This window comes from Parasteatoda tepidariorum, chromosome 11, assembly GCF_982258835.1.
Source record: "Parasteatoda tepidariorum strain Cologne lab strain chromosome 11, Ptep-v5.0, whole genome shotgun sequence".
Lineage (NCBI taxonomy): Eukaryota > Metazoa > Arthropoda > Arachnida > Araneae > Theridiidae > Parasteatoda > Parasteatoda tepidariorum.
Window position 1 is genome coordinate 97353932 of NC_141765.1, and position 27099 is coordinate 97381030.

General features: G+C 26.9%; 1 protein-coding gene across 7 annotated transcripts in view; it reads right to left on the bottom strand.

Annotated features, from left to right (window-relative positions):
* Positions 1–228: 228 nt before the first annotated feature.
* Positions 229–27099, bottom strand: part of LOC147801950 (transcription-associated protein 1-like) — a 34006-nt gene continuing 7135 nt past the window's right edge. For 2 of the 7 annotated variants that reach the window (XM_087155458.1, XM_087155454.1), the window contains 9 exons: positions 21161–21327; positions 20272–20301; positions 16962–17067; positions 15860–15998; positions 13918–13996; positions 13530–13583; positions 11063–11268; positions 7558–7668; positions 229–481 (listed from right to left, as the gene is read on the bottom strand). In XM_087155458.1, the coding sequence (XP_087011584.1) occupies positions 15975–15998; positions 16962–17067; positions 20272–20301; positions 21161–21327 (327 nt within the window). In that variant the 3' untranslated portion in view covers positions 229–481; positions 7558–7668; positions 11063–11268; ... (1 more) ...; positions 13918–13996; positions 15860–15974. Of the gene's footprint in view, positions 482–3606; positions 3680–7557; positions 7669–11062; positions 11269–13529; positions 13584–13917; positions 13997–14032; positions 15999–16961; positions 17068–20271; positions 20302–21160; positions 21328–27099 lie in introns of those variants that run through there. The other 5 variants (XM_087155459.1, XM_087155456.1, XM_087155453.1 and 2 more) reach the window with 4 other exon arrangements.

Genomic DNA, 27099 nt, shown 5'->3' on the forward strand with positions numbered 1-27099 from the left:
TGACTTCTACTAACGTACTATTGGACATATTTTCTAAATTTAAAAAGTTTTTAATTAAATACAGTGGCATTAAATTCTAAATTGAAATTTATTTAAACTGAAACAGTTGCAGTGAAACAGTAGTAAGCTTGTATATAAAGTGAACTAAGTATCTTGGATAGATATTCTATAAAATAGCAGCATTCCCTTAATATGTATCTTCAAGAAATGATATATAAATGAGATACATTTTCTTTTGATAATTTTTATTTTTACCTTTTTAATTATTTTTTAGTGGTAAGTAAGAGTACAGCATATATGTAAAAAGCACAAAATAGGACACATTGAAGCATGTCTATTTTTTTCCGTTCTCATACAATCGACAAAGAGTATTGGTAGACAGCTTGACTCTATGATGGTGCAATCACATAAGGTTTATGGCAGCTACTAGTGGCAACATCCTGAGAAAAGGAGCAGCTAAAAGTCTTGTCTGCTTATTCAACTGTAAAATAGAAGCATTTTTCTTGATAAAAAAAATTGAAATCATGTTACCTTAAAGTTCTGCAGTGAGTCAGAATCTAATCTAAGACATAAATTATATTAATATCTGACAACTATGCCAAATAATAAAGATCTTAATTATTTTTTATGAATTTAAAAAATTTACAATTATATCTAATACATATAACAAAATTAATGACTAAATTTTGACTTGTTATGGCACAGAGATATTCTTCAAAGCGAATGAGTATCTGCATAAATCATAGTAGAAACTTGAAGTCCTGGTAAACATATCTCACAGAAAAGCTTTAAGCAGACAATGCTGTGAGATTATTCTCCGGGACAAATGTAAATCATCCGTAGAACAAACAGTAATGTAAATACTAAAAACCATTTTTTATTAAAAACAAATTATATTAAATATTTAAAGAATAATTCCTTATATTATCCAGGTAAAAGCTAGAAGAGAACAAGTTGCTTCAAATTAGTATTGCACTCAAGATACCTTGTGAAAATTTCAATCGATGGCTAAGTATATAACTAAAAGCACAGCTTTTTAAATTGTAAATCTAAAAAGGATTGAAAACATTACTTCGAATCAACTTGAGTAACAGAGTGAAAGAGGGACATTTAACACAAAAGTATACATTTTAAGAGAACATTTTCAATTACCAGAAAAGTGTTATAAGCATGCACACATACAATTACATATATAAGAAAAATACCTACAAATTAAACTTCCGACACCTTCAGAGAAGTTTCACTACTCGTTATTAAAAAGCATAATAAACATTATTACAAAGTAGTAATGCTTATATATCACATTATATATAAGCAGTAACATTCATTCATAGAAATGTTAAATAGTTTTTTCTCGGCAAAAGACAGACGAGAACAAGTTGCTTCAATTAGATAACAAGATATCTTGAATTGCAATCAAGATATCTTGTTAAGATTTCAACTGATGGTTGAGTATATAGTTAAAAACACAACTTTTCAAATTGTAAATCTAACAAAGGATTGCATGTATTAGTCTGAATCAACTTGAATTACAGAGTGAAAGAGGATCATTTAACACGGAAGTATACATTTTAAGAGAAAATTTTTAATAACCAGGAAAGTATTATAAGCATGCACACATACAATTATATATATAAAAAATAAAAAATGCCCACGATTTATTAAACCTGGGTCATCCAACATCTTCCAGGACTACTTGCGACACCGTCAGAGTAGTTTCCCTACACTTTTGGGTGGAAGCGCTACTCCAACTCATACTTTGGGATTTGGTGCATTCGTCAATTAAAAAATTAAAACATACAAAAGGAGTTGAAAAGGGTGTTAATATCTGAAGGCATGTTGACGCAGTTAACAGAATATTGGAGCAAACATCCACAATTAGACAATCACTCTCGTGCTTTGCTAGTCAACCAAAAAGCTTTTATTAACAATAAAAAATTGGCCCACTTCCTCCATACATGTTTAACTTGTCATGAGGTTGAACTAATTCTCTCAACTCAATCTTCTAGCATTCAGGTGTTCACTCAAGTATTATAGTTATAATGGGTTTTGCAAAAATGAATTTTTGAATCACATAGTTACAGTCTAGTAAAAGAAGTAAAAACTAAAGGAAGATAGTTCTCATTGTTACAATTTTAAGTTATGTCTAAGTGTTGATAGGTTACTGGGTTACAAAGTTACATTGAGAGTTAAATTGTTAAAATTAAATAAATTATTGTTATGACAGGTTTGCTGCTCGGTTTCTTATTTTCAATTCTTTTGCAAGTCTCTAATTTAGTCAGGTTGCTTACGTCTAAAAGAGAGGGGTAGTGTCTGATTAATCTTATTTATTATTTCTGTTGTAGAATCCATCAGAGTTTAGACATAAATAACAGCATTTAAAGAACAAGACAATCACAGGATATTACATCACAACATTTAATAGTTAGTCACAGCACAGATTTTTTAAAATTTATTTTCTTTGCATATGACATAAATGAGCTTACGGCCAACTGCTTGATCGGCGTGTGCACTGCCTACGGTAGAAACTAGTTGCAGAACTGTGGTGAACAATAATTTTGTACAAAATAAGAGGTAAACAGCAGAGCAACAATTTTGTGCTTTTGTATAAACAACTGAAGTTTATTTAAAAATGATAAAAGATTTCGCTTTTGTAAGAGATAATAAGTCTGTGTATAGTTCATTTTGCAAATATACATCTTTAACCTTAGCTGATAATTGTCTTTGCCAGGTCCTGTGAATGTGCCATTTACATAGCAAATGTGAAACCTTTTCAAAAATCGTATTGAATGGATCAGCTGTAACTTTATAATTAGTCATTATACAATTACAATTTAGGTTTGGAATTTTAGATTTAAGAGAAAGAAATACTTAATGGTTTCTGCATCTAAACTGCTAGTAATAAAATGTGAAACTGGATAACTATGTCCAAACTCTGTAACTGAAGTTTATCTAAAAATATGATAAATATTTGTGTTATGAATTAAGCTAAAGAGAGTTTACTACATCATCAAGTAAAATTTAAATAGAACATAAACAAGAAAACCTATATTTCTTTTAGACTTCTCTTATACCTCACAACTTGCAAACTTAATTCTTTATTCTGATCTTTTAGAACAGACACATTTACAGACTGATGGCAGAAATAACTAACTTTTTAAAAGATTAACATAAGCAACTAACTTAACTTTCTGATACAAGAACAATGTTAACCTTCAAGGAGAAAAAATAAATCTTCAAAAAATAACTAAAGTATCACACCAATATTAACAAAAATATGGTGTAATAACACAAGCCTGCGAAATTGAAGTTTTTGAAAAATAGAAGAGAAGTTATTGTTGATTTATATGTTATTTGATGCGCTGATTTCGAAAATGACCTTCATTTTTCCTAATCACATTAGGATTTTTTGTTAAATCGATATTAATGTTTTTACTAAAATCCTATTTGGAAAGGAATTCTCTCAAACAATTTTTCAAGTACTAGTCGGTAACTGCTCTCTTTATTCATTTTGATCTATGTAAAATTTAATCTTGTGAAAGAAAATTGATTTTTGAGCTATCAGCTAATTTTTTATAGGTTAAAATGAATAAACAATACTATTACCAGACCGCACAAGTCACCTCTGGTCGAGAGTAAAACAATAAGTTCCTTGCGTTTAAACTTTTTACATCAGTTTCTGGAAGAAAATTACCAACATACCATTAAAAAATTTTTTTTTATTAAGATAGCTTACGTAAAATTGACGATTGACCAAGAATAGCAAATATTGTGCATGTGTTCCTTTATTTTTAAATGCAAAAAGTTATTAATTTTAAGAGAAAGTTCTTTTTATATATATATAATTTATAAAAAAATACATTTAAAGTAAGAAAAGTTTATTTAATTCTAAAAAAGTTTTCTTTGAATATTATCACAGGCTTAATTAGCTTCAAAAATTAAAATGATTGTTAAATATATAAGTCAGCAATATTTTTTTTTATAAAAAATTTGCATATTTTTGCTTTAAGAAAAATACTTGTGAAGCATTTTGGGTTCCTACACTATTTTGAGAAAACAATATCCTGACTTTTGCAGGTTTTTCCTGACCTTTTACAATAAAATTCCTGACCTGCCGTTTCCCACTCCAACAAAACTTTTAACATTGCAGTTACAATTAGTAATAATATGCTACTTAGTCATAAGTATCATAGATTGAATAGGATAAACACTTATATATTAAAGTGGAATTGCGTAATAGCACTTTATATTCCAAATTATATTTTCAGAAAACTTGTGAAACATATTTTTAATTATCATGATTAGATTAAACTTTTAGTGTGTTTTTGTAGTTAGATACGAAAACTATTCAAATAAAAAGATTAAGAAAATCTGTTGGATTATGGAAATATTATTTTATTTAATGTTAAGTGGAACCAAATGCATGAGTGTCGTCAGGATATAAAGGGTTAATCAAATCTGCGAGATCTGTATCAGTATCCTCTAATAATATTTACTCTTAAAACATACTAGAACATTTGTTACATTAAAATATTAATTTGTAAAAATCACAATTTTACTTAAAACTGACGTTTCTTTTAAAAGATAATATTGAAATATAAAGGGGAAAAAAGTCAAGAAAAGTTAATTATATACAAATAAAAATTCATATAGAAAAATTATGCAACTTGTGAGAAAAATAAAATCATAAATATCTTTTTTTTTTCAGTATTTTTAAATTTATTTCTGTAATACTGTAAGCTTCCGGCGAAACTCAGGGGCTCCTATGTTATATAATATTTCTCACCATATTTTGTTGTTTGACAATTTCTGAATCAAGAACATCCAGTTCTGTTGCAGCAGTTTTCGTCAATTTAGATTTTCTTAATTTCAAATCATCTATCTTTTCTTTTATTCGTTTTCTAAAAATTTCAGCTTTTTTATTCTTTTTTTTTTCCGGCTTCTAATGCATGTCTTGTTCTAAACCCTTTTACAGCATCTAGCATTTTTTCATTAATGTTTTTATTCCTTCTTTCCTAATGTCTCATTTTTTATTCCATTTATAAATGAAACATAATCCTACACACGCCTTTGTGAAATAATAGAGTCTTCATTGAGGTTTTCAACCAATAAGCTTTTATTGATTGAAAACCCTTCCTCGACTGTTGCGTTACCATGAGAGAGGATAAGAACAATTTTTATAACCTCTCACAAATTTTCACATTTTTTTTCTCCATTCAAATATTTCGAAAAAAATTATCTAATCACTTTTGCTGTGGATTAAACCCTAAGAAACACGTTTGTTCTTCTTTTTTTTTGGCAGCATCACAAAACAGTACAAATTCTTTTTTTGATTTTTCTGCTGTTGTTTCAGCTACTATAGTCTGTAAACCAGTTATTCACATAAAGAGCAATAAACCTAGCAACACTATCAAAAATTCCTTATCATTGGATAAACAGGAGGAAAATTGCTAACAGGACAGGTTCTACCAGGGAAAGAGGAATGTTATTATGAGGAAATTACATATTTTGAATTACAGAATTTTCCCTTGAAACTTTATTTTTGTTTGTCAGTCTTTGAATGAACTATAGTTTTTTTTTATTTTCCTAACTTTATGAATATTTAAGAAAAATCCTGACTTTATGAATATGTAAGAAAAATCCTGACTTTTTAGCTTAATTTTAGAATAGCCTGACATTTGCAGGTTTTCCTGACCATGTAGGAACCCTGATTTTACCAAACCTCAGTATTTTTCACCAAAAATCACATTAAAATAAAATAAAGAAATTTCAGCAACAGCACTGAAAAAAAAAGTCCTATCTTGATGAAATCAAAGTAGACCTGATAAATGCATAAACACATTTTTGGCCTTTTGATAAGAAAATATACACTAAACACACTAATATTTCTAAATTTAAACTGTTAAAACTCACTTTTTAAAAATAAAATATTTCAATGGAAAGAACTATTCAATACTATTGTATGTCCTGGTGCATAAGTAAACTTTTCAAATTCCAAAAATTTTACAAAAATATGCTTATACATCGGTATAGTTCATTCAACAGGAGTTGACACTTGGCTCTGCCTCCATCATGCGGTTTTCCAATGATACTATTTTGCTATTTTTTGTGAAAAGGATGCTAACAAACCTGAAGAAGGTTACTATTTGGTAATCGTATGAGAAAAATATTTATTTCGCAATCTTTATGCATATTTTTTTTAACATTAAATATTTCATAAATTTGATGATATTTCTCTCTTTTGAGTGAAAAGATAGTCCTTTTTGAGACATTTTGCTGGGAAAACAGCAGTTTTTAAATTTAAAATATATATTCAATTAGTCAGAGTAATGAAAGGTGTAATAGCGGATGATAAAGAGAAGTAAGTAAGTGAAAAAGAATTCACTGTTTGCGTTTGGCGTGCATTAAGGGTTGTCTCATTTTTAACAGAGAAAATGTTTCTCCTATCCTGTTCTAAAATTAACTCTGCGCCCGAGTAGGTGGAGCCAAGTGCCAACTCTTGGTGACCCAATTATAGTAAAGTTGGGCAATCATTCAATGTGAAATATTCATGCATTATAAACTATAAGATATGTATGAATAACTCAGTATCACTTTACTCCTTTCAAAAACTATTTTGACTATGTTATATAGAATTAATTCTGAATTTTCTCTCATATTTTCTTTACATATATTGGTTTATTAAAAAACAATTCCTTAAAATACGTTCCAAAAAATTAAGATTAAGAAAAGTTAATATATTTCAAAAAATAAACACAATGGAAACTTTTAAGACATACCATAAAGCTACAAATTTAAAGATTTCAGATCATCTGTCAGATTCAGTAACATTAACAGTGTCTTTATTTGGATCTCACATTTAAAACTTCATTTGCTGAGTCTTACAGAAAATAATTTTAACCCCCATCCATAGAATTTGTATTTCCAAATTTTTAAAAAGACTTTACAATAACAATTGAATTTATATTTTAGAGATGGTCTCAAATATCATCTTTACTGTAATAATGTATAATATTTAGACAGTATATAAGACAGTATATAGGTAAATGTATAATATTTAGAGAGATTTAATAATTTTATTTATCTATTTTAGAAATTTTCATATTTGGTTTACACAGTGGTTGACTTATACACGTGACAGAATAAAAACAATTTGCCAATGACTGGATTGCTTCAGCTGAAATTTAAAATTGATAAAATAAAAAATTCTGAAATCACAGAAGTTTAAAAGATAATTCGCTCTAGAAATGATGTTTTTTCTTTCATTTTTTTAAGAACACCATAATTCTCAAAGAACATGATAAAAACATTTTATATTTTGATCAAATATGACTGTGAGTGGGGATTTTGTTGAAAATTCAGATATTCAGAACATAAAATTGGTGGGCGGGGGTAAATTCCATTTCAAAAATTAAATTTTTCGATGACCTAAATCCATGATTTTTTTTTTAAAATATGGTTAAAATCATGACAAATTTTGTTCAATACCGAAATTCTTGACTTTCCAGGTGCTTATACTTAAAAAGCTAGTACTACCCAAATTTGAAAATAATTTACCTTCAATTTTGGCTTGTTCTGATATTCTAGAGCTGCATTTTCTAAACATTTTTTAATAACTGCTCTGAATTCTTCTGGAAAAGCTGGAGTCACGAAGTCTTTCATTAAAACCTAGAATTGGATTTAATTAGTACATATAAACAATGAATCTATTATCGATAGAGGTTTAATGAATAATTTACTGTAAAGTATATACAGTGGTCAGAAGAAATCGAGAAATTACCGTAATTGCTAAGTTTTTTGTAGATTGTAATGAAGTATGCTACTTTATAAAAGAAGTAGTGTAGTGAATAGGTAATAAATAACAGTACATTTAAGATTTTCCTGGTACTTTTTGGATACTTTTCATTACCATGAAACTTCACCAGGTTTTACATTAATTTATTAAAAAAGTAAAGTTAAAACATATCTAATTTTTTGAATCTGATTGGTCATCACAGGTTTGTCAATTGACGCAATGAGAACGTCACTGTGGTCAAGGGTAGATGAGAATTACATCTCCAGCTCTGAAGCAGAAAGCTTTCATCAAATCGGAAATTAATTTCATACTTTGCAAGGTTTTTCTTTTCATTTGGTATTCTGCAGAATGCATTGGAAATATGTGAAATATGAATCATGCTCTACTATGTTATTAAGAATTTTTTTTTATCAGCTTCAGAAAATAAAACAAGGCAAAATATGAGAACTAATATTTTTGGCAAGCACTCTATTAGAACATAAACAAGCCTATCTCATATATCAAAGAAGATATTGGTGAAATATAACAAGGTAGGTTTAGTTGCACAAATAGTTAAGGAGAGCTAAATGTAAAAATAAAAAAAATTATTTACAAAATCTATAGCCTTAAATAGTTATTTAACACAATATTTATCACACAGTAGAGGATTAATTTTACTTTTGTGGTTGGTTTTTACACTGATTGGAGCAATTATATAGTACATAGCTATAGTACCATATAGTATAGCTATAGCACAGTAAAAAAATAAATAAAAGATTTACTTTATTATTGCACCAAGCTTCTCAATTGCTTAAATAGCATAAACAATTTAGGAGCAATCCTTTAAATGTCAATTAAGAAAATACCCCAAAACAGCAAATTATTTGTGATGCCAGAATTGGCATACACATATTTATTTTCTATCTTTTAAAATATCCTTCATTACTTAAGCTTATTTTTATTAATGGAAGAATTACTTTTAAAATAAATCAAAAACTTAATCTTTTTAAACGAACATAAAATATTTATTTCTTCTCTTCCAGATCAATGTAACGGATACTTTCTTTTTATTTCATTATTATGCAGACATATAAATTCACTGGCGCCTCTAATCTAAAACAAAAATCTATTTATAACTTTTGATTCTAATTTTCCAACGGCTAAATGTTTCGGTTGCATGGTTATAATAATTCACATAAATTTGTTGGCGACTCGTGATCGCCAAGGTGTTCTTTTTAACCCATGTGGATATGCTAGTTGGCTTTGTTTTTGGCTATGATATATTATGATAAATCGCCAAATTTTGGATCTCCTACCCATACTCTTTCTCTGTCCGTTGAGAATAAATATATTCACTTTGAATTTTCTAACGGTCAGAAATGTTGCTCTGCCTTTATGATCTCTCAATAGAGAGTATTATTATTTTCATCCCTTTAAGGGATTTCTTATTTTATTGATGAAGTGGCCACTATCTAAATCTTAAGTTATGATTAATAAAACCTAAATTTACATCACTTTTAACTAAGATTACCAATTAATTAATTAAGGTACCAATAATCTTCATGGTTAAAAAAAACAAACATAGCAGGATCTTCAACAACTTATTATATGCTACTATTCTAATAAACCAACATTTTGTCCACATTTTTTAAATACTCTAAGCAGATCCATGCTTTAATATCAAGCAAATATAATTTCATTAAAGTTAATTTCATTATGTAAAAATTATCATAAGATTAAGAAAATAAATAATCTCAGTAAGCACACACCTCATGGCAAACGTAAGGCCGTAAGCTGGCATTTTTTGAATGTTAACAGCAAAAGGCAAACACAATGGGGTCCGTTACCGTTGGTTTTGAGGCATTATCGGAAGCGGCGGTATAACTCGTCACTTAAATAGGCCCGGAAAATAAAAGTGCTGTTTGGCCGTTTGCACTTAATTGGTTACAGGACCTTCATATGTATATGTTACCAATTAAATTTAAATTTCAAATTTCTTAAATTTTCAACCCAAGTGGAATAAACCCTTTTTCAAAAAGAAATATCAAATATCTAAACAGTTTAAAATAGCAATCTAGTTTAAATAATAATATTAATTTTAGAGCTTTTTAATGTCATTCTCAAATAAGTGAAGAAAAAAAAATTATGAATTTCTTAAAAAATTAAAATAAGTGATATTTTTAATATATTTTATATAAAAAAATCTAAGTTATGTTTGCAATATTTTATGTAAAATTGTATTTTATATTACTTAAAAGAACATAACCAATTTATCAATACCATTAAATGAACTAATCACATATTAAACATAGTTACTACTAAAATCATATATTGAATTCACAATTACAAATAGCATAATAATTTTCCTTATCAAATAATTTAAGTATGAATACCCAAAACTCTTATCAGAAAAGATGGAAAAAAATTAGCAAAAGATGATAAAATAAGATTTTTTACATTATTGGAAAACTGATAATAAATAGAGAAAATAAGGTTGAAATTTGAAAAAAAAAATAGTTTTACAGGGGTTTTATTGCTTCAGAGAATATCGTAGTAATGAGAGCAGCATGACATTCATTCACATGCAAGTTTGTCGGAACTACAAAATATTATCGTAATAAGGGAATTATTGTTGTATGGGATATCGTAGTAGCAAGAGTTCACTGTAATTTAAATAATACAGTTAATTTTGAGTAGCAGTTTATTGCTACTCAATAATTATGTAATGCTTAACTTTTACAAAGTCTAACTATGGAACAAAAGAAGCTACTGTTGCTACAAATATTATTCTTATGGAAATTACTAATTTTCAAAAGAAAAAAAAAACTTGGAAAATTTCTACAATAGACTTAATAGTTAGCAAAGAACAATTTTCATTGCCAGAACAACAAAACTAGTTATAATACCATGAATTATAAACTAGTTATAATACCATGAAATAATCTGAACTGAAATTCACTTTAAGAATAGTTAAGGTGCAAAAATGGTTGAAATTCTTAGCTAGAAGAATATAATGTGAAAAATACAATTTATTCAAAGGCTGAAAGTACAAAGCTTTGATATGCTGCCAGATTCTCATGGTTATTGACATCATATTTTTATAGACATAAAAAGTGTAACAAAATAAATTTAACTGCACAAGCAACTCTCATGATTTTATTAAAATGCAACTATTATTCACACAATAAAAATTCTTCACAATTTAAAAGCATTATTGCCTTGCATTACAATAAATTCAATCTGTGACCTAAAATTTATATTTTAATTAATAAGAAAAAAAGTACTTACATTGACATTTTCTTGATCAGATCTTATTCATATTGCATTCAATTAAATTCAGAATAAGCATGCAAGACATTGTTTGAATTGTAGTTACTAAAGATTCATCATGAAAATTTCTTGAGAACACATTTACAGCCTTAGCCAGAACCTTCAACTATAAATATTGTCTCATATGATGCACAAGATCAGCTAAAGTACTATAAGCAAAAGGCCTAAAAATGTACAAGATTCTAACATTAAAATAAGTAATACCACAGTCAGTAAAGGCAATTAAAGAGTTGTGAAATATAATACATTTGACAAGAAATTTTAATTTAGAATATATTTTCCAAGCCTCATAATGAAAAAAAGAAAAACTCAAACAATTTAAAAAAAAAATAATCAAGATATTTTTTGGAACAGTATACAGGGTTAAACTAATTTTGAAAAATACAAAAGACAAAGTAAAAAGGTGTATTTTTCTCTACTAAAACAAAGTTCACTAAATGTTACTAAATGTTGGTTGTGAAAAATTCATATAAAGTTAGAGTAGAATCAATTAATGCATAGGCAAAATTACTATGATACTTAGATACTAAATACACTATTTTGCAAAAAGAAACGAAAAGCACTTACATTACAATACAAAAATTGCAATACTATAAACCTTTTCTCTTTCCAAGCAGTTTATTAGTATTTTAAACAAAATTAGATAATTCAAAGAGCAACTAAAATCTAAGTGCTATTATTAGCCCACAGACCACACAATAAAATATCTTTAATATATGTAGTTGATAGACAGTCTCTGAGTTGGAACTACTAAATTTTGAAAACCAAAATCCTTTTATTCTACAAACCAAATCTTTTAAAGTTCATGCTCGTAGAAAATAGGAGGATCAGAAAATACACAAAAAAAATTGGGAATATTAGATCAAAAAGTTAAAAACAAGAACAAATTTTTTTCATCCCGTCAATCTGGAATATTAGGACAACTGTGAACTCTTAAGGTTTTTCAGCACAAGAAACAGATGATGTTTATGTGTCTCACTGAATTATCTCATTCAGTTTAAAACAATTTGATAGGAAAATAAAAAAGTTTGTACAAAGAAAATTATTTCAGATAACTTGCAATACAACATTTGAAGCAGAGGCTTAGAAGATTATAAAATTAGATGCCAAGTAAACATAATAGAACACTTAATTAAAAATAACATAATTGACAAATTAGCATTTAGCAATAAAACAATTCATTAAATATTGGCACTTTAAGTAAAGCAAAAACAGAATAAAAAAGACACATAATCTTTTTAATTAAACTTTTTTGTAATTTTTTCATGCTGTTATATTGTAGATATTTTTAGCATCTCTGTATATTATGATTTATCCATTTCAAACAGCAGTAAAATAAATAAAAAATGAACTGATTATACCTTAATTTTATCTAAATTTTTAACGAAACACCAATATGTTAGAATTAGAAACTTAGGAACCTATATTAAAATTAATTATCACCCTCTTGCTATTGAATTTATAACTATATTATATAATCTAATAGATTATGGGCAACAAGGAAAATTGAATTTATCGATTTATATAATACAGGGTGCGTAGCCTAATCTTTCAACCAAAAATAAGCACCTTTTAAATATTTTTTAAGCACTCAAGAAATATTTTTTAGCACTATATACATTAACAAAATGCAAAATAATTTTCAAACAGATTACATGATCATGATAAAATAACTAGTTCAGACAAATAAAGAACTCTTTTCCTGATTATATTAGCCACCATAAAAATATCGAGATATTTATTGATTCGATTTCAGAGGGTGGAAATTGAAGCCTTAAATTGAAAATATCTTGCAAAATGCAGCAGCGTTGCACATGCGAGGGCTATAGTCTCACCTGACCAAGCTCAGTAGACGCACCTGTGGAATCTAAAGTATTTTATCGAACATGTAAAACGATTGGCGCTTTTAAACGCTACGGATCGAATGTAAGCCAAAATGGATTGTGGTCAAATGAATTGTTAAAAACGTTAGAACAATATGAAAACCACTTTTTTGCATAATATGTGGTGAAAATCGACATTGTAAAGAAAAAATTATCATTTTCGAAAAGGGAAAATTAAGCACTTTTCAAAAACACCTCATGAAAAAAGCACCTTTAAGGGCTTTTAAAAACGAAAATCGAAAATAAGTACCTTTTAAAAATGTTATGAACCATGTATTATTTGAATTTATTGATTCAACATGTTTGCCTAAAAGGTCTTCTGGTCAAATTTGAAATTATCATAATTACCATTTTAACCACAAATCTAAAAATAGCCAAAAAACTTGGACCTTTTTAATGCTTTGTAACAGCCTTGGTAAAAGTTTTACAGAATTTTGTAGAGTGAAGGATAATCAGTGATTGAGCTGGTACCCCCTTTTCCAAATTTTTACAAAATTAGAAGGACCTTTAGTCATAACATATTAGTTGCTATCTATACTTACTAGATTTTTGGATGGACACCAGAATCAAACACACAGCTCCCCGCTTTCAGAGATCTCAACAACAAAAAAAAAAGAAGATATTTACTTGTTAATAAAAAATCTAAATTTGACATAAGGTATGATTTTTTTAAGTGATGCAATTCTTGTGAAACAGAAATGTTAATAAATAATCCTAAAAATTTCTTAGGCTTACATAAAGGAAGAAAAAGTGAACATATTGTATTATATAATATATTACTAGTTTCACAATTAAAATCATAAAAATTGGTTTTAAGATTCGAGAAACTTTCAATTTCAATATAATTTTCTTATTCTACTCTTCTGAATAGTTAGAGAATGGAATGGTGTAAAGAATGCAATTTAATGCCACAAGAATCAAAACTATCACCTTAATGACTCATAAGATGTCCATCCAGTTCCAATTAATACATTTTCATCAAAAAGCTCTTCAAGGGATGGCACAAATTCTGAAAATAGAAAACTGTTAACTTTACTTGAAAATATGGTTAAAATAAATTTAAAATTTTTTTTTTGTAACTCCCCTCCCCCCCATTTAAAATATAGATACTGTACTTGACATGGCAGAAACAAACCTGTTAATTGATATATGATTTAAAAAGTGCTTGATAAAATAACTAGAGGAAATGAGTTTAGATTTTTGGAAAGAGCATACAGTTTTTTTTTTTTTGCCTTTCAAAAAACTTATGAAAATATTTAGTTTGAACTCAAGTTTTTCTCAAAATAAACTGAAGTTTTATATAAATTTTTATAACAATAAACCAAACATTAAAAAAAAAAAATTCCAGATAACAAATGGGAATTCGTTAAATTAAGGCTAGCAATCCTTTTCAAAAACTCTAAGAAGTAACTGTAACAACTGTATATTTTCAACAGTAAAACAGGATGATAAACAAGACTCAATATTCTAAAATAAATATCATTTGTCATCGTAAACTCTTTTAGAGAATGATTTTCTTTAAAACAATAGTAAATTGTGTTGAAATTATGTTTAAAGTGAAACTTAAGAATAGGAGAAATCTGTGAGTTTGGTAAGCTCAGCTCCAAGGAAATGAGATGCTCTAAATAGCAACTAGCAGTTCATGAAGACCCCTAATTTTCAAGCAAAATACAAAATCTTGTTGTTAGTGTTGAAAAATCTTTGTTTCTAAACACTAGTGATTTTCAAAGCATCTTTGAGCATTAGTCTGTTTTTGAATTGTAAGCTGCAAATAATAAAATCATCATAAAATCAGTTTTCTCCCTGTTATTCAAGAGAAAAGTGGGTAGAAAGGAAATTTCGGTATATTTATCAGAGAGGCTCAACCTTTGGTCGGCTAATAACCTTCTTGAAAACGTTTAAAAACCAATTAAATATTAAAGCTAGAATAAATTAATGTTAATAATGCATTCACCTCCCCTTTTTTTTGGTAAATGCAGTTGATCTATAACTACTAATAATTAAATATTTGAATTCCAACTTCCACAAACCAAAATAAACTAAAAGCAAAAAGAAGAAACAAAAAAGTTTTAAATTTTTTATTAATTACATAATACATATTTAATCTAGTATTCTTTATAAGATATTTAAGGTTTATTAACTTGACTCACTTAGAAAATGAATTTTTTTTACTGTTCTAATTAGACATGTAAGACTTTCTTTGAGGAAAACTAAATTCACATTGTATAAATATATAAAGAAATAGTTATCAATGTTGAAAAATTTGTAAGACTTTTACATTATTGCACATATGGAATATCGTAAGAACTATACAAGGATATTTTTTCAAATGAAACATTTTTTATATTATATTTTTTAATTTAAACATTAATAGCAATTATGCCATTGAGTAAAATCTTTTTTTAGTTGTTTGTTCATAGTTATGAAAAGTATTTTACTCCATCTTAGCAAATGAAAGATATATAATAACATAGTTTATTTTTAAAAAAAAATAGTATTTAAATTATGAATTGTTTTAGGCTGAGAAAAGCTGTTTCAAAATATAATTTTGCAATTCTTTTTTTAAAAAATCCTGCTATTACAAACACTTCTACAAATTTCCTTTTCTTAGAGTCATGAATTTTCAGATATAATTAGTAGGATATGCACAATTCTGAAAAATGGCACAAAAATTAAAGAATTTCTCAAAAATAAGGAGAGCTTGTACATACAGAGAGCATTTTAAACAGAAATATTTTCCAAATGGTATCTAAAGTAAACATTTTTTTAAAAAAATGAGTCATTTATTTAAAAATAAAGAGAAAAAAAAACATGTTTCAGAATAAAGGGAAAAAAACAAGACATATTTAAGTAATAAAAAAAGAGCATTTACTATCTCTTAGCTCTGTGGCTAAAATATGACGGGCTGCTACGAGCAATTCTTTGCACAAGTGGGCCACTTCTTGAGGACATAGATACAACAATCCTATCATTCCTTCAGCAAACTATCAGGAATGTTCATTCATAACATACTACAAAGAAATAATCAAATTAAAATCACAGCTGGGTTAAATTATTATCAAAATTTGAATTAAAATTAAATTTGCAACTAATTTAGGATAATATTACTCAGATAAACATAATTACAGTGCATGCTGCGTATTAAAATCACATCCGTTTTGAGAACACTCGATTTAAAAAAGCAACAAATTTTAAAAACCAAAATGTAGGAAAAAATCATTTCAAAGTTGAATTTTAAACTAAATTAAGTTGATTAAAAACTAAATTGATTACTACATGCATGTTTTATTAAAATAAAACCCACATTTGACATTAACATGAGCTACATTTTTTAACTTAGGATGGTTTTAAAATATTATATTTGATAAGTAAAATTTCAAATTAAATATTCACTATAGTTTGAAAGCATATAGTAAGAGTTTCTAAAACATTAAATATCCTTTTCTATTTTGTAAAGTTCATTTTAATAAATCAAGAGTTCTTCTGAAATCAATTGAAGTTAGATTTACCTTATTGAATGATTGAGGATCCATGACATTGAATGATAGGCATTTTACAATTTTTCTTAGTACATTAACAGTTTTCTTTTGGATTCCTTTAGACTCCCTTTTTCCTAATTTTTTAAACTTTTGCCCTTCAATTTCAACACAAAATGCAATCAACACCAATAACTTTGTTCACAGAGAACAGATAAAAATTTATTATTTATATGTATTCAAAACTTGAGAATATAGAAAATTCTAATCATTCAAACAAGAAAAAGCAATGTTTTTCATTCTTTTAAACAAAAGCATTACAAAATTTTGTCACATTTTTCTTCATTTAAAATTTGTTAGTAGAGTGCTCAACATTGTTATACCACATTATAGTACTTCTAAGCAGCAAAGGGATTTCCTTAAAAATACAGGATAAAAAATATTTATTAAAAAAAAATAAAGAATGATTCTTAATATATTAGTCATTAACCCACTCACTTGATATATTCTAACTAGGTAAGCCAGAAATGCCAGAAAAGATAATGTTTTTATCTGTGCAGGCATAAAGTCAACATAAACTTCTTTGTTCAGAGATGGATTGCTCCTAAAATAAAACAAAACAAAAAATAAAATTTCTGTAAACTTTCTGTATTTTGTCTGCTTTTTTCCCAAAGAACAAATTAAATGTATAAAATTTTATGTTTAACTTTGTCCCACAGAGTCATTGAACATAAAATTCTTTCACAGAATACAATTGAATAAGTAAAAAACAATACTGAAGAGTTGTATAAAACCACTCTGACTTGATCATTTGGTATGAAATATAAAATAAGTCAAAAAGAAAGACATTTAAGGTACAGTCGGACTTCTATTTAACGAACTTCCATTTTACGAATTTCTCTATTTTGCGAATTTTTTCGTGGAACCAAGAACATTTTGGAAATTTCTTCGTTAAATAACTTCTAAATAGCGAAGTGAATTTTCTATTTAACGATTTTTTTTTTTTTGAGATCTACTTTCCCCATTTTCCAAAATATTTGTGAAAATTATTAACTTGTTAACGCATTTCATGGGGGAAATGACCTTGAACTGATTTTCGCATCCTCTTAACTTTTAGAGAAAGCAATAAAATTCCTTTCCCTTTTTGTTTGCATTTCATATAGGAAATGCAACGTCACTAGAAAAGGGCGGAAAGGGTCAAATTCCTTGAATAGAAATGAGCAGAGAAGATAAAATGAATGGGTCATCAAAGTGTGTGGTCCCTTATTGACATGTCCTATTATCCCCATCCCCACTGTTCACTTCCTTTCTAGAAAAACTTTCAATGTTCACTCAGTACAGCTCCGTTCTCGAAATCGCCTCCTGTTTTTAGATTGCTGATCAGAGTGCTGCTTGTTGCTTTTCTTGCGGCTGCAAAATGTCGAAGCGAAAGTGCCTGACTATTAAAGAAAAAAATTTAATTCTTCAAGAAGTGGATAGAAGCGTAAAAAAAAAGATATTGCATCAAAATTTGGTATTCCTTCAAACAGCTTATCAACGATAATAAGAAACCGTGATAATATTGAAAACAATGATTTACCAAATCCTTGTTCAAAACGTTTGAAAACATGTGTCTATGAAGATGTGAATGAGGCAGTTTTGAAGTGGATACACGCAATGCGAGATAAAAATGTGCCGATCTCTGGACCTTTAATAACCGAGAAACCAATGCAATTTGCAAAGGTATTGGGACACGATGAATTTCGAGGAAGTAGTGGATGGCTTGACAAGTTTAAAAGAAAACAAGGAATTGTAGGAAAAGTTATGTCTGGTGAAAGTAATGACGTCAGTGATAAGGACTGTGAAAGTTGGATTGCAGAGACTCTTAATAAAATTTTAAAAGATTATAAGCCAGAAAACATTTTTAATGCTGATGAGACGGCTTTTTTTTTCAATGTTTGCCTCAAAAGACCCTAACATTTAAAAATGAAAAATGTTTTGGAGGAAAACACAGCAAAGCAAGAATAACTATCATGCTAGGGGCAAATATGACTGGCAACCAAAAATTAAAACCCTTAATTATAGGAAAAAGCAAAACTCCAAGATGTTTTAAGGGCGCAAAATCTTTGGAGGTTGATTATGAATTCAACAAAAAATCATGGATGACGGCAGACATTTGTGAAAAATGGATTCAAAAGTTGGACAAACTTATGATTTCAGAGCATCGCAAAATTGCTCTAATTTTCGACAATTGCCCTGCCCACCCGAAGGATATCAACAAAAAACTGAAAAACATTACAGTTTTTTACTTACCTCCAAACACTACATCGAAGCTACAACCAATGGATCAAGGGGTGATTCAAAACTTTAAACTGCACTACCGCAAAAGAATGGTACGAAAAGTTATCGCTGCGCTTGAAAATGAGCAATCAATGCCAAAGATCAATTTGCAAGAAAGCATAACAGAAATTTCCAAAGCATGGAACTCTGATGTTACAGATCGCACCATTCGTAACAGTTTTTCTAAAGCTGGATTCTTTGTCAACGCTGAGAATTTGGAAAGTGAGGAGGAGGATGATATTCCTTTAGAGGAACTTAAAAAAATGTGGGTACAGCTAAGAGAGAACCACGAAATTAATGATGATGTACGGATAAATGATTGTCTTTCTATTGATTTTGAAGCTGAAACCACCGAAACATTAACTGAATCAGATATTTTGGACTTTGTGAAAAATAAAAACAATACAGCTATAAATTGTGAGGAAGATGAAGACGGAAATGATGAAGAAATTAGCAAACCTTCATATGATGAAATGTTAAAATCATTTGAAACAATTCGACGTGGATTGCAGTTTGAGGAGAATACGCCTGAAGGAATTTTTGGTGCATTACAAAAATGTGAGACCCATTATGAGAAAAAACACTTTTCCAAACAAAAAACTCAGACAAAATTAACAGACTTTATCAATAGTAATTAAAATTAAGAATGCATGGGAATATGTATGTTTAAAATTACATTTATAATAAATGCAGCAATAATTTTAATATATAAAAATTTAGCATTTTTATTCAGGGGAAAATATATGTAGCATTATAGTATAACACACTGGATAATGTTTTGTTCTATTCTTACTTTCATTGCAGATTTCTTTTATGGGTAAGATTTATAAAATAATTAATTGATAATAATTTACAAGATAAAGGTGTATCAGTTGCAATTTTAATTATTTCTAGTATCCGTGAATTTAAAACCTATTCTACGTTGTGTAAGTATTTCAAAAGATGATTTTCTATTTAACGAATTTTCCATATAACGAACTTTTCTTCGGGATTCAGCGACTTCGTTAAATAGAGGTCCGACTGTATATCCTACATGCAAGTAGTTAATTTAATAAGTTTCTCTCTATATTTTCTGCTATATTTTGACTGCAAACATTATAAAAATAAAATTAAAATGACAAGGGAGTCAAGGATAAAACAACAATCAAGATCAAAATCAATAAAATAGATTTTACAGCAAAAATCATGCAAGTTGACCATTTGTAATGTACCAATTTGATGGCCTAGTTAGAGAAGTGGTCAGTATATTAAAAGGTGATACAAGAGTGGTGTTAATTATAGTCTTGGTATACCTAGTGGGCTGATCAACTTAATAAGTTACATTGAACTCAATAGTAAAATGTTTGTTTCAATTAAGAAAGCTTTATTTTTAATAAGTGTAACAAAGTAATAAAATACGTTATACACGATATCATCAATATTCCTTAGACTATTTTTTTAGTTGAATATATGACATTGTTTTAAGATATTTAAAGAAAAACTTACTCACACTTTGCAATATTTTTGCTGCAAACTTTTTCTAAGAAAAAGAAAAGACATTCCAGCTTCAATCAAGGATCAAGGATAAGAATTTCAATCAAGGATAAGAATAAAAACTGAGACCAATAAAATAAATCTGATTTCATTTGGATACAACATTTGTTTTAATTAAAAAAAGATTAACAAGCTTTTATTTTTGAAAAAGATTACAAAATATCAAATTTTTTGTGATATTGACAAATATTTCTCAGGCTAACTATTTTGTAATTAAATTATGAGCTGGTTGTAAGATATTTAAAAAAAAATTATATTCTAAGTTTAGGTGATTTGGTCCAAACAAAATAAGAATTAGAAAATTACATATCCACATTCAGATGCATTTCATCAAAGAGAATGCTTTATCGTTATCTTATATAGGACATGTTGCGAATTAATTGAAACTTTATTGGATGTATGACTTTTTCTATAAAACTAGAAATTATTTCTTCATGACTGTTCTGAAATTAATCAAAATTATATATTTTTGTGATAATTCACATTGCTAAATTTAAATTAGTTTTCATTTAGACACAAGAAAATTTTAATAAAACAAATACTATTATAGCAAATATGAGAATCAATGCTAGATAAATCAAAAGTTATGTAAATACTGACTATGATCATTATCAACTGAAAACTGCTTCCAACTTCTGTAATCTAAAGTGCAACATTTTTAATACTTCCAGAGATTTCTTAGTTATCGAATATAGATATATTATCATCTAAGAGTAATTTGGCAAACAAAGAGACATTTACTAAAACATTTATCACTTCATAGACTATTTCAACATTGAAGTACAGTCACTAATATTAAACTTTCTATGGAAAATAATATTTGAGTAATGTTAAAATTAAGTTACCTCTGTTGAGCTGTGGGTTGCAAAGTATTAGTTGTCATTATCAATGGCACAAATTCTTCGACATCTTTATGAACACTCATTTTATATTGCTGGTACATCAAGACAACAATTATAGGTAGCTCTGCCAGTGCCTTTAAGGACATAGTAGCTCTTGGGATTAAATAAACCTGTAAAAGAAATCAAATATATGAACAATATAAAACAAAAAGAAAAATCACAAAGTAACAATTTTTAATGCTAGAAAGTATAGAAGAAAGTAATTTTCAGTTTAACATTTTTCTTTAAACACACATAAAACTGCAGAACCATGCTATTAATTTGGTTAAGAGAACTACCAGTTAAACTTTATTGATACAATAAATTGTTATGTCTTCATTATGCATTATAAGCAGGGTTGGGTTTTTGACGTCAAAAAGTGGTTTTTGACATGACAAGGGTATAATACTGGTTTAAACCGTCAAAAACCCGTCAAAAATGTCAAAAACTAAAGTTTGCCAAAAAAATATATAAACTTCAAAACTACCAACAGTTGCCATGCATTATATTGAAATTTAATTATACTATAGGTAATCAGCAGGTTTTAAAATATTTTTTAATTAAAATTAAGGTAAAATAACAGATTTAAAATCTCAGAAATTTATATTCAAATGCATGTGCGGAAAAATTTTGCACAAAATTTTTTTAAATATTTATATTTTGAAGAAAAAAAAATTTTTTTTTGATACTTAAGAAAATTAAAAGTTTATTACTATGCATTTTTGACATATAAGGAACATATAACTAATATTTATAAGGAACTTACAAGTTATGTTGTATAAATACAAACTTGATACAAGTGTATGAAAAAAATTTTTAATGTTATACCGAATATCTTTATTATCCAGATTGTTAATTTGAATTTAAAAGTAGTTATATTTGTGAATAATGATAAATATAATTCATATTGTTTATTATATTTATTTATAATTATTACACTTATCATTTTAAAACAATTTTTACCTCTTAATTTTTTCCCCCACTTGTATGAGGAATACAAATAATGCATATCTTGAAAGCAAGAAGTAATTATTCAACAGCTGAATATTTAGATATTCAACAAAACTATGTATATAGTATTCAGCAAAATGAAATTCACAAGTATTTGGATAAACTAAATTTTCAGCATAGTAAATGAATAGGCTGAATATACTGTAAATCGACACTAACTACTCTGTGTATTTAACAGAAAGCACTTAAATTTGTATTGTCTTATGTTAAAAAGATTATCAAGAAGATTTAAAAGAATATTAAAAAGATTTTTCTTTAAAAGATGTCTAATGTGCAAAACTGCTAATGTTTATCTTTAAAAATGTCTAATTTTTAGTATAATCTATACTATACACTAAATTTGGTTATAAATAAATTTCTTAATAATATCACTGCAGATTTTCAATAACACATGAAAATGAATACATAATATTACAAAAGATGTGAGCTTTTAAAAGTACAAGATTTTGGTTACTATTCAAAATATAAGTGTTTCTTCAAAATTTTAAATTTATTTTTTCTAGAACATACTTAGAAACACTATCCTTTATAAAAAAATATATAAATTTTATGTATTAATTAAATTTCACATATGAATATAGGTTTTTGACATTTTCGACATTTTTGACAGTGAGGTTTTTGACATGACGGTTTAAACCATGGTTTAAACTGTCAAAAACTGTCACATGTCAAAAACCTGCCAACCCTGATTATAAGCAACAAAGTATGACATTTATAAAAGGATGGGTGAGTTCAGGGACAGGGAGCTTTTGGAGGTTGCTTAAAGTCCCTTCGGTTTCTGAAAAGTAAACAATAATTTGAAAGTTGAGTTTTTGAATGATCCAGTTCATATTTTTCACATGACATCATTTTTCTTAATCTAATAATTTTTTTAACAATATTTTAAACAATTCTATCAAGAAAAACAGTTAAAATTTTAAAAAATACAAATCACGATTTTTGGAAACCTAAGGAACATTCTTACTGATTGATCCTTCTGTTTAAAATGCATCAATCAAATTTTCAAATTCTAAGTTTCATATGAATTTTTATTTTCTTGAAAAGGACAAAATAAAAAACTGTCTGTGTACCATTGAAAATATTTGCATAAAAAATAAAATTTATTTTTAAAATATTTTAATTCAATAGAAAATTGTTTGTTAATAAAAAAAAATTTAATAACTCTACTCTTTATCTCAAAATTAAAGCAAATAAAAAAAATATTCGGTTTTTGAATTATATAGCTAGAATATTTAAGAGCAAGTTCCAAAATCTCCAAGGCAGAGAACTAACCCAATGTAAAAGGACACAGGTGATGCTGTAAGTTAAATAAATATTACACTAGTACAGTGTCTTTTCAGTGACTTAACAAGGTTATTTTTCAATTTTTGTAAGTCTTTCAAATTGAAACATAATAAAAACATAGTTTGAAAAGTAAATTTCCAAATTCTAAATTTAACTTCTTTTTTTTTTTTTTAGCTTGAATATGTAATTAAAGATAGCTAAGTCAGCTGCATGTTCAAAAATTTTTTTTTATAAAATATCATAAATGTAAAAACCACACAATGTATGTTTTTATGCAATCTGTAGTCAAAAGAAATTGTATGTAAATCTTTCACATTTATTTAATTTAATATTTATACTGTGAAAGATTAACAATGCCTGACTTTCTAAACAATACTTTAATTTTCCTAAAAATTAAAATATTATTATAATATTGTTATCATTAAAATTAAAATATTTTTACTTTAATTTAGAAAAAGTTTACTCTTAAAAACTGTGTATTAAAAATGCAATAAAAAAAGCTAAATAAGCAGATGTAATTCAAAACTGTGGGATAGGACATCAAACAAAGGATTAAAACTCTTAAATGAAAAATTTTAAAAAGTTTAATTTCTAAGGTTTGTACTATATCTAATTATTCCAAAATAGTATAATTACAAGTTAGTATGATTACAATCATAGGTAGCTCCGCAAGTTCCTGTAATTAAGTTGATAAATCCATAGATTAAATTGATACTAATTAATAATAATTAAAAAATAGATTCTTAAGATCAAAATTAAAAAAAAAATGTTTTCTTTTTCTTTTCTCTTCCAGCCCCTGCTCTTGTAATTTATTTAAAATTAATGTTTTAAAGTTGGAGTATATTCCCTACTAAATGCAGAATCTTATTTTGCACTGAAAGGGTTTTGTTTTAATTTTAATCATTTTTAACCCTACAAACTCTCTATAAACAAAAGAATTTAACCTGCATTTGTTTTATTAACTAGAATATTTATTTATTTATTTTTAATTTAATTCTATGAACGTTAAAATTTTAATGTTTAAATGGACTTTTGCATCATGTAATGTGATAAAAAAAAATATGAATTTCCCCATTTTTTTTAAAATTTATTTCTATTTATCTGTTCTTTTCTCATAAATTGATTATGATTTTCTGATTGTTTTTTTTCCCTGGGTAATCAGTTTTTAATTTTTAACATTTAAAATTATTTAATTTTACGCAAACATATTATAAGGTTACCCGATAAAAAGAATTTAGTGCCGAGAGCAATGATGTTTATAAAACAATTACTACCTATAATTGCTGTTAACATGCCTGTCTAAATTCTTGGGCATGCAACCCTTCATAAGTCAATCTGCTGTGCATGTGGCCCTTCACTTCAAAAGGTAGTGCACCCTTATTAGAAGGATTAAAATTTTCTCTAACTTTGAAGGCTTATGCAGATTCAAGAGAAGATTTTTCAAGAGATGTTAAAGTTAATACAACTAATAATTGATTAAAAGTATGCATACATGAATTTTTTTTTCAAGAGATGTTAAAGTAAATACCACTAAAAATAGACCTAAAGTTCGAATAAATTAAGCAAGAAAAAAGATTCCAAGCACGTTTTAGAATTAAATTACGAAAAAATGCTCCTCTCATTAAATTTTTAAATGAAGTTACTTCATAACTTTTTTAATTTTACTTGAATATCATTTTTGAATTCAATAGCATCAAGAATAATAATGAAAACAATTATAAATTGCAATTGAAGTCTTCAAAATTAAAATATGAATGAGCTTTAAGAAGGTTTAGAAAGAGAAACAGACCCTTTAATGGGCTCCTAAAACCATATTTAAATTTAAGGCTTTTTTAGGAATGGAAACCCTTTCATACTTGTGAATAAGCTAATTTTTAAATATTACAAAGGCTACGACAAATAGTTTAAATTTTATAATGGTTTAGCCAAATAACTATTTTTATTGCTTACTCAAGAAATGAAAGAGAAAAAATACAATAATCATGAATTTAAAAAGACTTTTAAACACAAGACTTGAAATTTTCATATAATATAAACTAATAATTATTTTAATAACTAATAAAAAGTTCTGATCTGAGTAGTTGAATTTGGGCCCCTTTTTTAACTTTTCTCAATTTGAATCAGTGTTATGGTAAATGTTTCTTTCAATAACAGTTCCAAAATAGCTGCTGATAAATTTTTTACTTTTGGAGTAGGCCATGGTTCAAACATAAGATGCAAGTAATTAGGCAGATTTTTGTAAATATTCTTTACATAAAGCAGAAACATCTGTATCTAAAAATAATCGGAAAATCACAAAAGCTTAATTATTTTTTCCAATTTAGAATATATTTTCTTCTTTCAATCGGTATGTAACATGATAGTGTAACCAACAGATTTCACGATGCTATTAAGAATCATATCAATAATAATCATACATTATATTAATGCTCTTTCAAATATTTTGCCTTTTTTAATATAATCATAATTAATATCATGATGTTATATGATATGATAATTATACAATATGGTAAATAAATCATATAATTATTATAATTTCATATGTTATCACAATAAAGGTGGAGCTTGTTTATATATCACAAAACTGTATTCATATTGAATAATAACCAATTCTGATTAAATAAACACACAACAAAAAAAAAAAACATCAACAGTCAATCATTTTTAATTAAAATTTTAAAGGGGAAAAAAAAACACATAAATGTTTCATAAAATTTCAACAAATTAAATAGAATATACAGTTTTTAAAAAAAAAATACTACAGAAAATTGTATTGAATTAAAATATTTACAAGTGATAAAATTTATGATGAAATCTACTTTATTTTAATACATAGATTTAAATTTGCTGAACCCTATTTTTCAGCAACACAACCATATCATTATTAATATTTCACATGTTTTCTCTTTGCTTTGAAGTCACATGTTGATTATACTATTCTTCATGATTTTTTTTTTATTTGTTGTAAGTTGAAGAGGTGTTAGTAATAGAAAATTTTTTTTTAAATATATCATTATTTTCTCATCACTGCATGCAACCTTTAGATTCACTTAAGTTTTATTTTAAGATGCTTGATGTTTTGGTATATTGAAGTTTAACAGGCCATGCAGGTGAAGAGTACCAAAACAAATAATATAAAATAAGTGAATAAAAAAAAGTATTCAAACCATGGAAATAAAAAAATTTAAAAAAAAGAGGTTTTAATTACTTTAAAAAGATTTATTTAGAACAAATTACCAATGAATGGAGAAACTTATAAACAGTGAATGGAGAAAATGTCTATATTTCTCCATAATTCTTTTTTTAATTTATTTTTCTCTACTTTATAAATCATGAAAATTTTAAAGGTTTCTTTCACACTGGACTTTAAAATAATAAAAAAAGTATAAATAATTCAAAGTACTAATAAATTCTTCCTATTGTGTTGTGGGGGAATCATTGATATTTCATATCCCCTAACATTTTGAGTTAGTCACACTAAAATTAAAAAGAACCCTACAATATATTTATTTTTTTCATTATGACTTTCATTTAAATTTAGTGCAAAAATAGCATATTATTATATTCAAAAAAATTAATTTGTGACTAAGACTCGTTATTATTTAAAA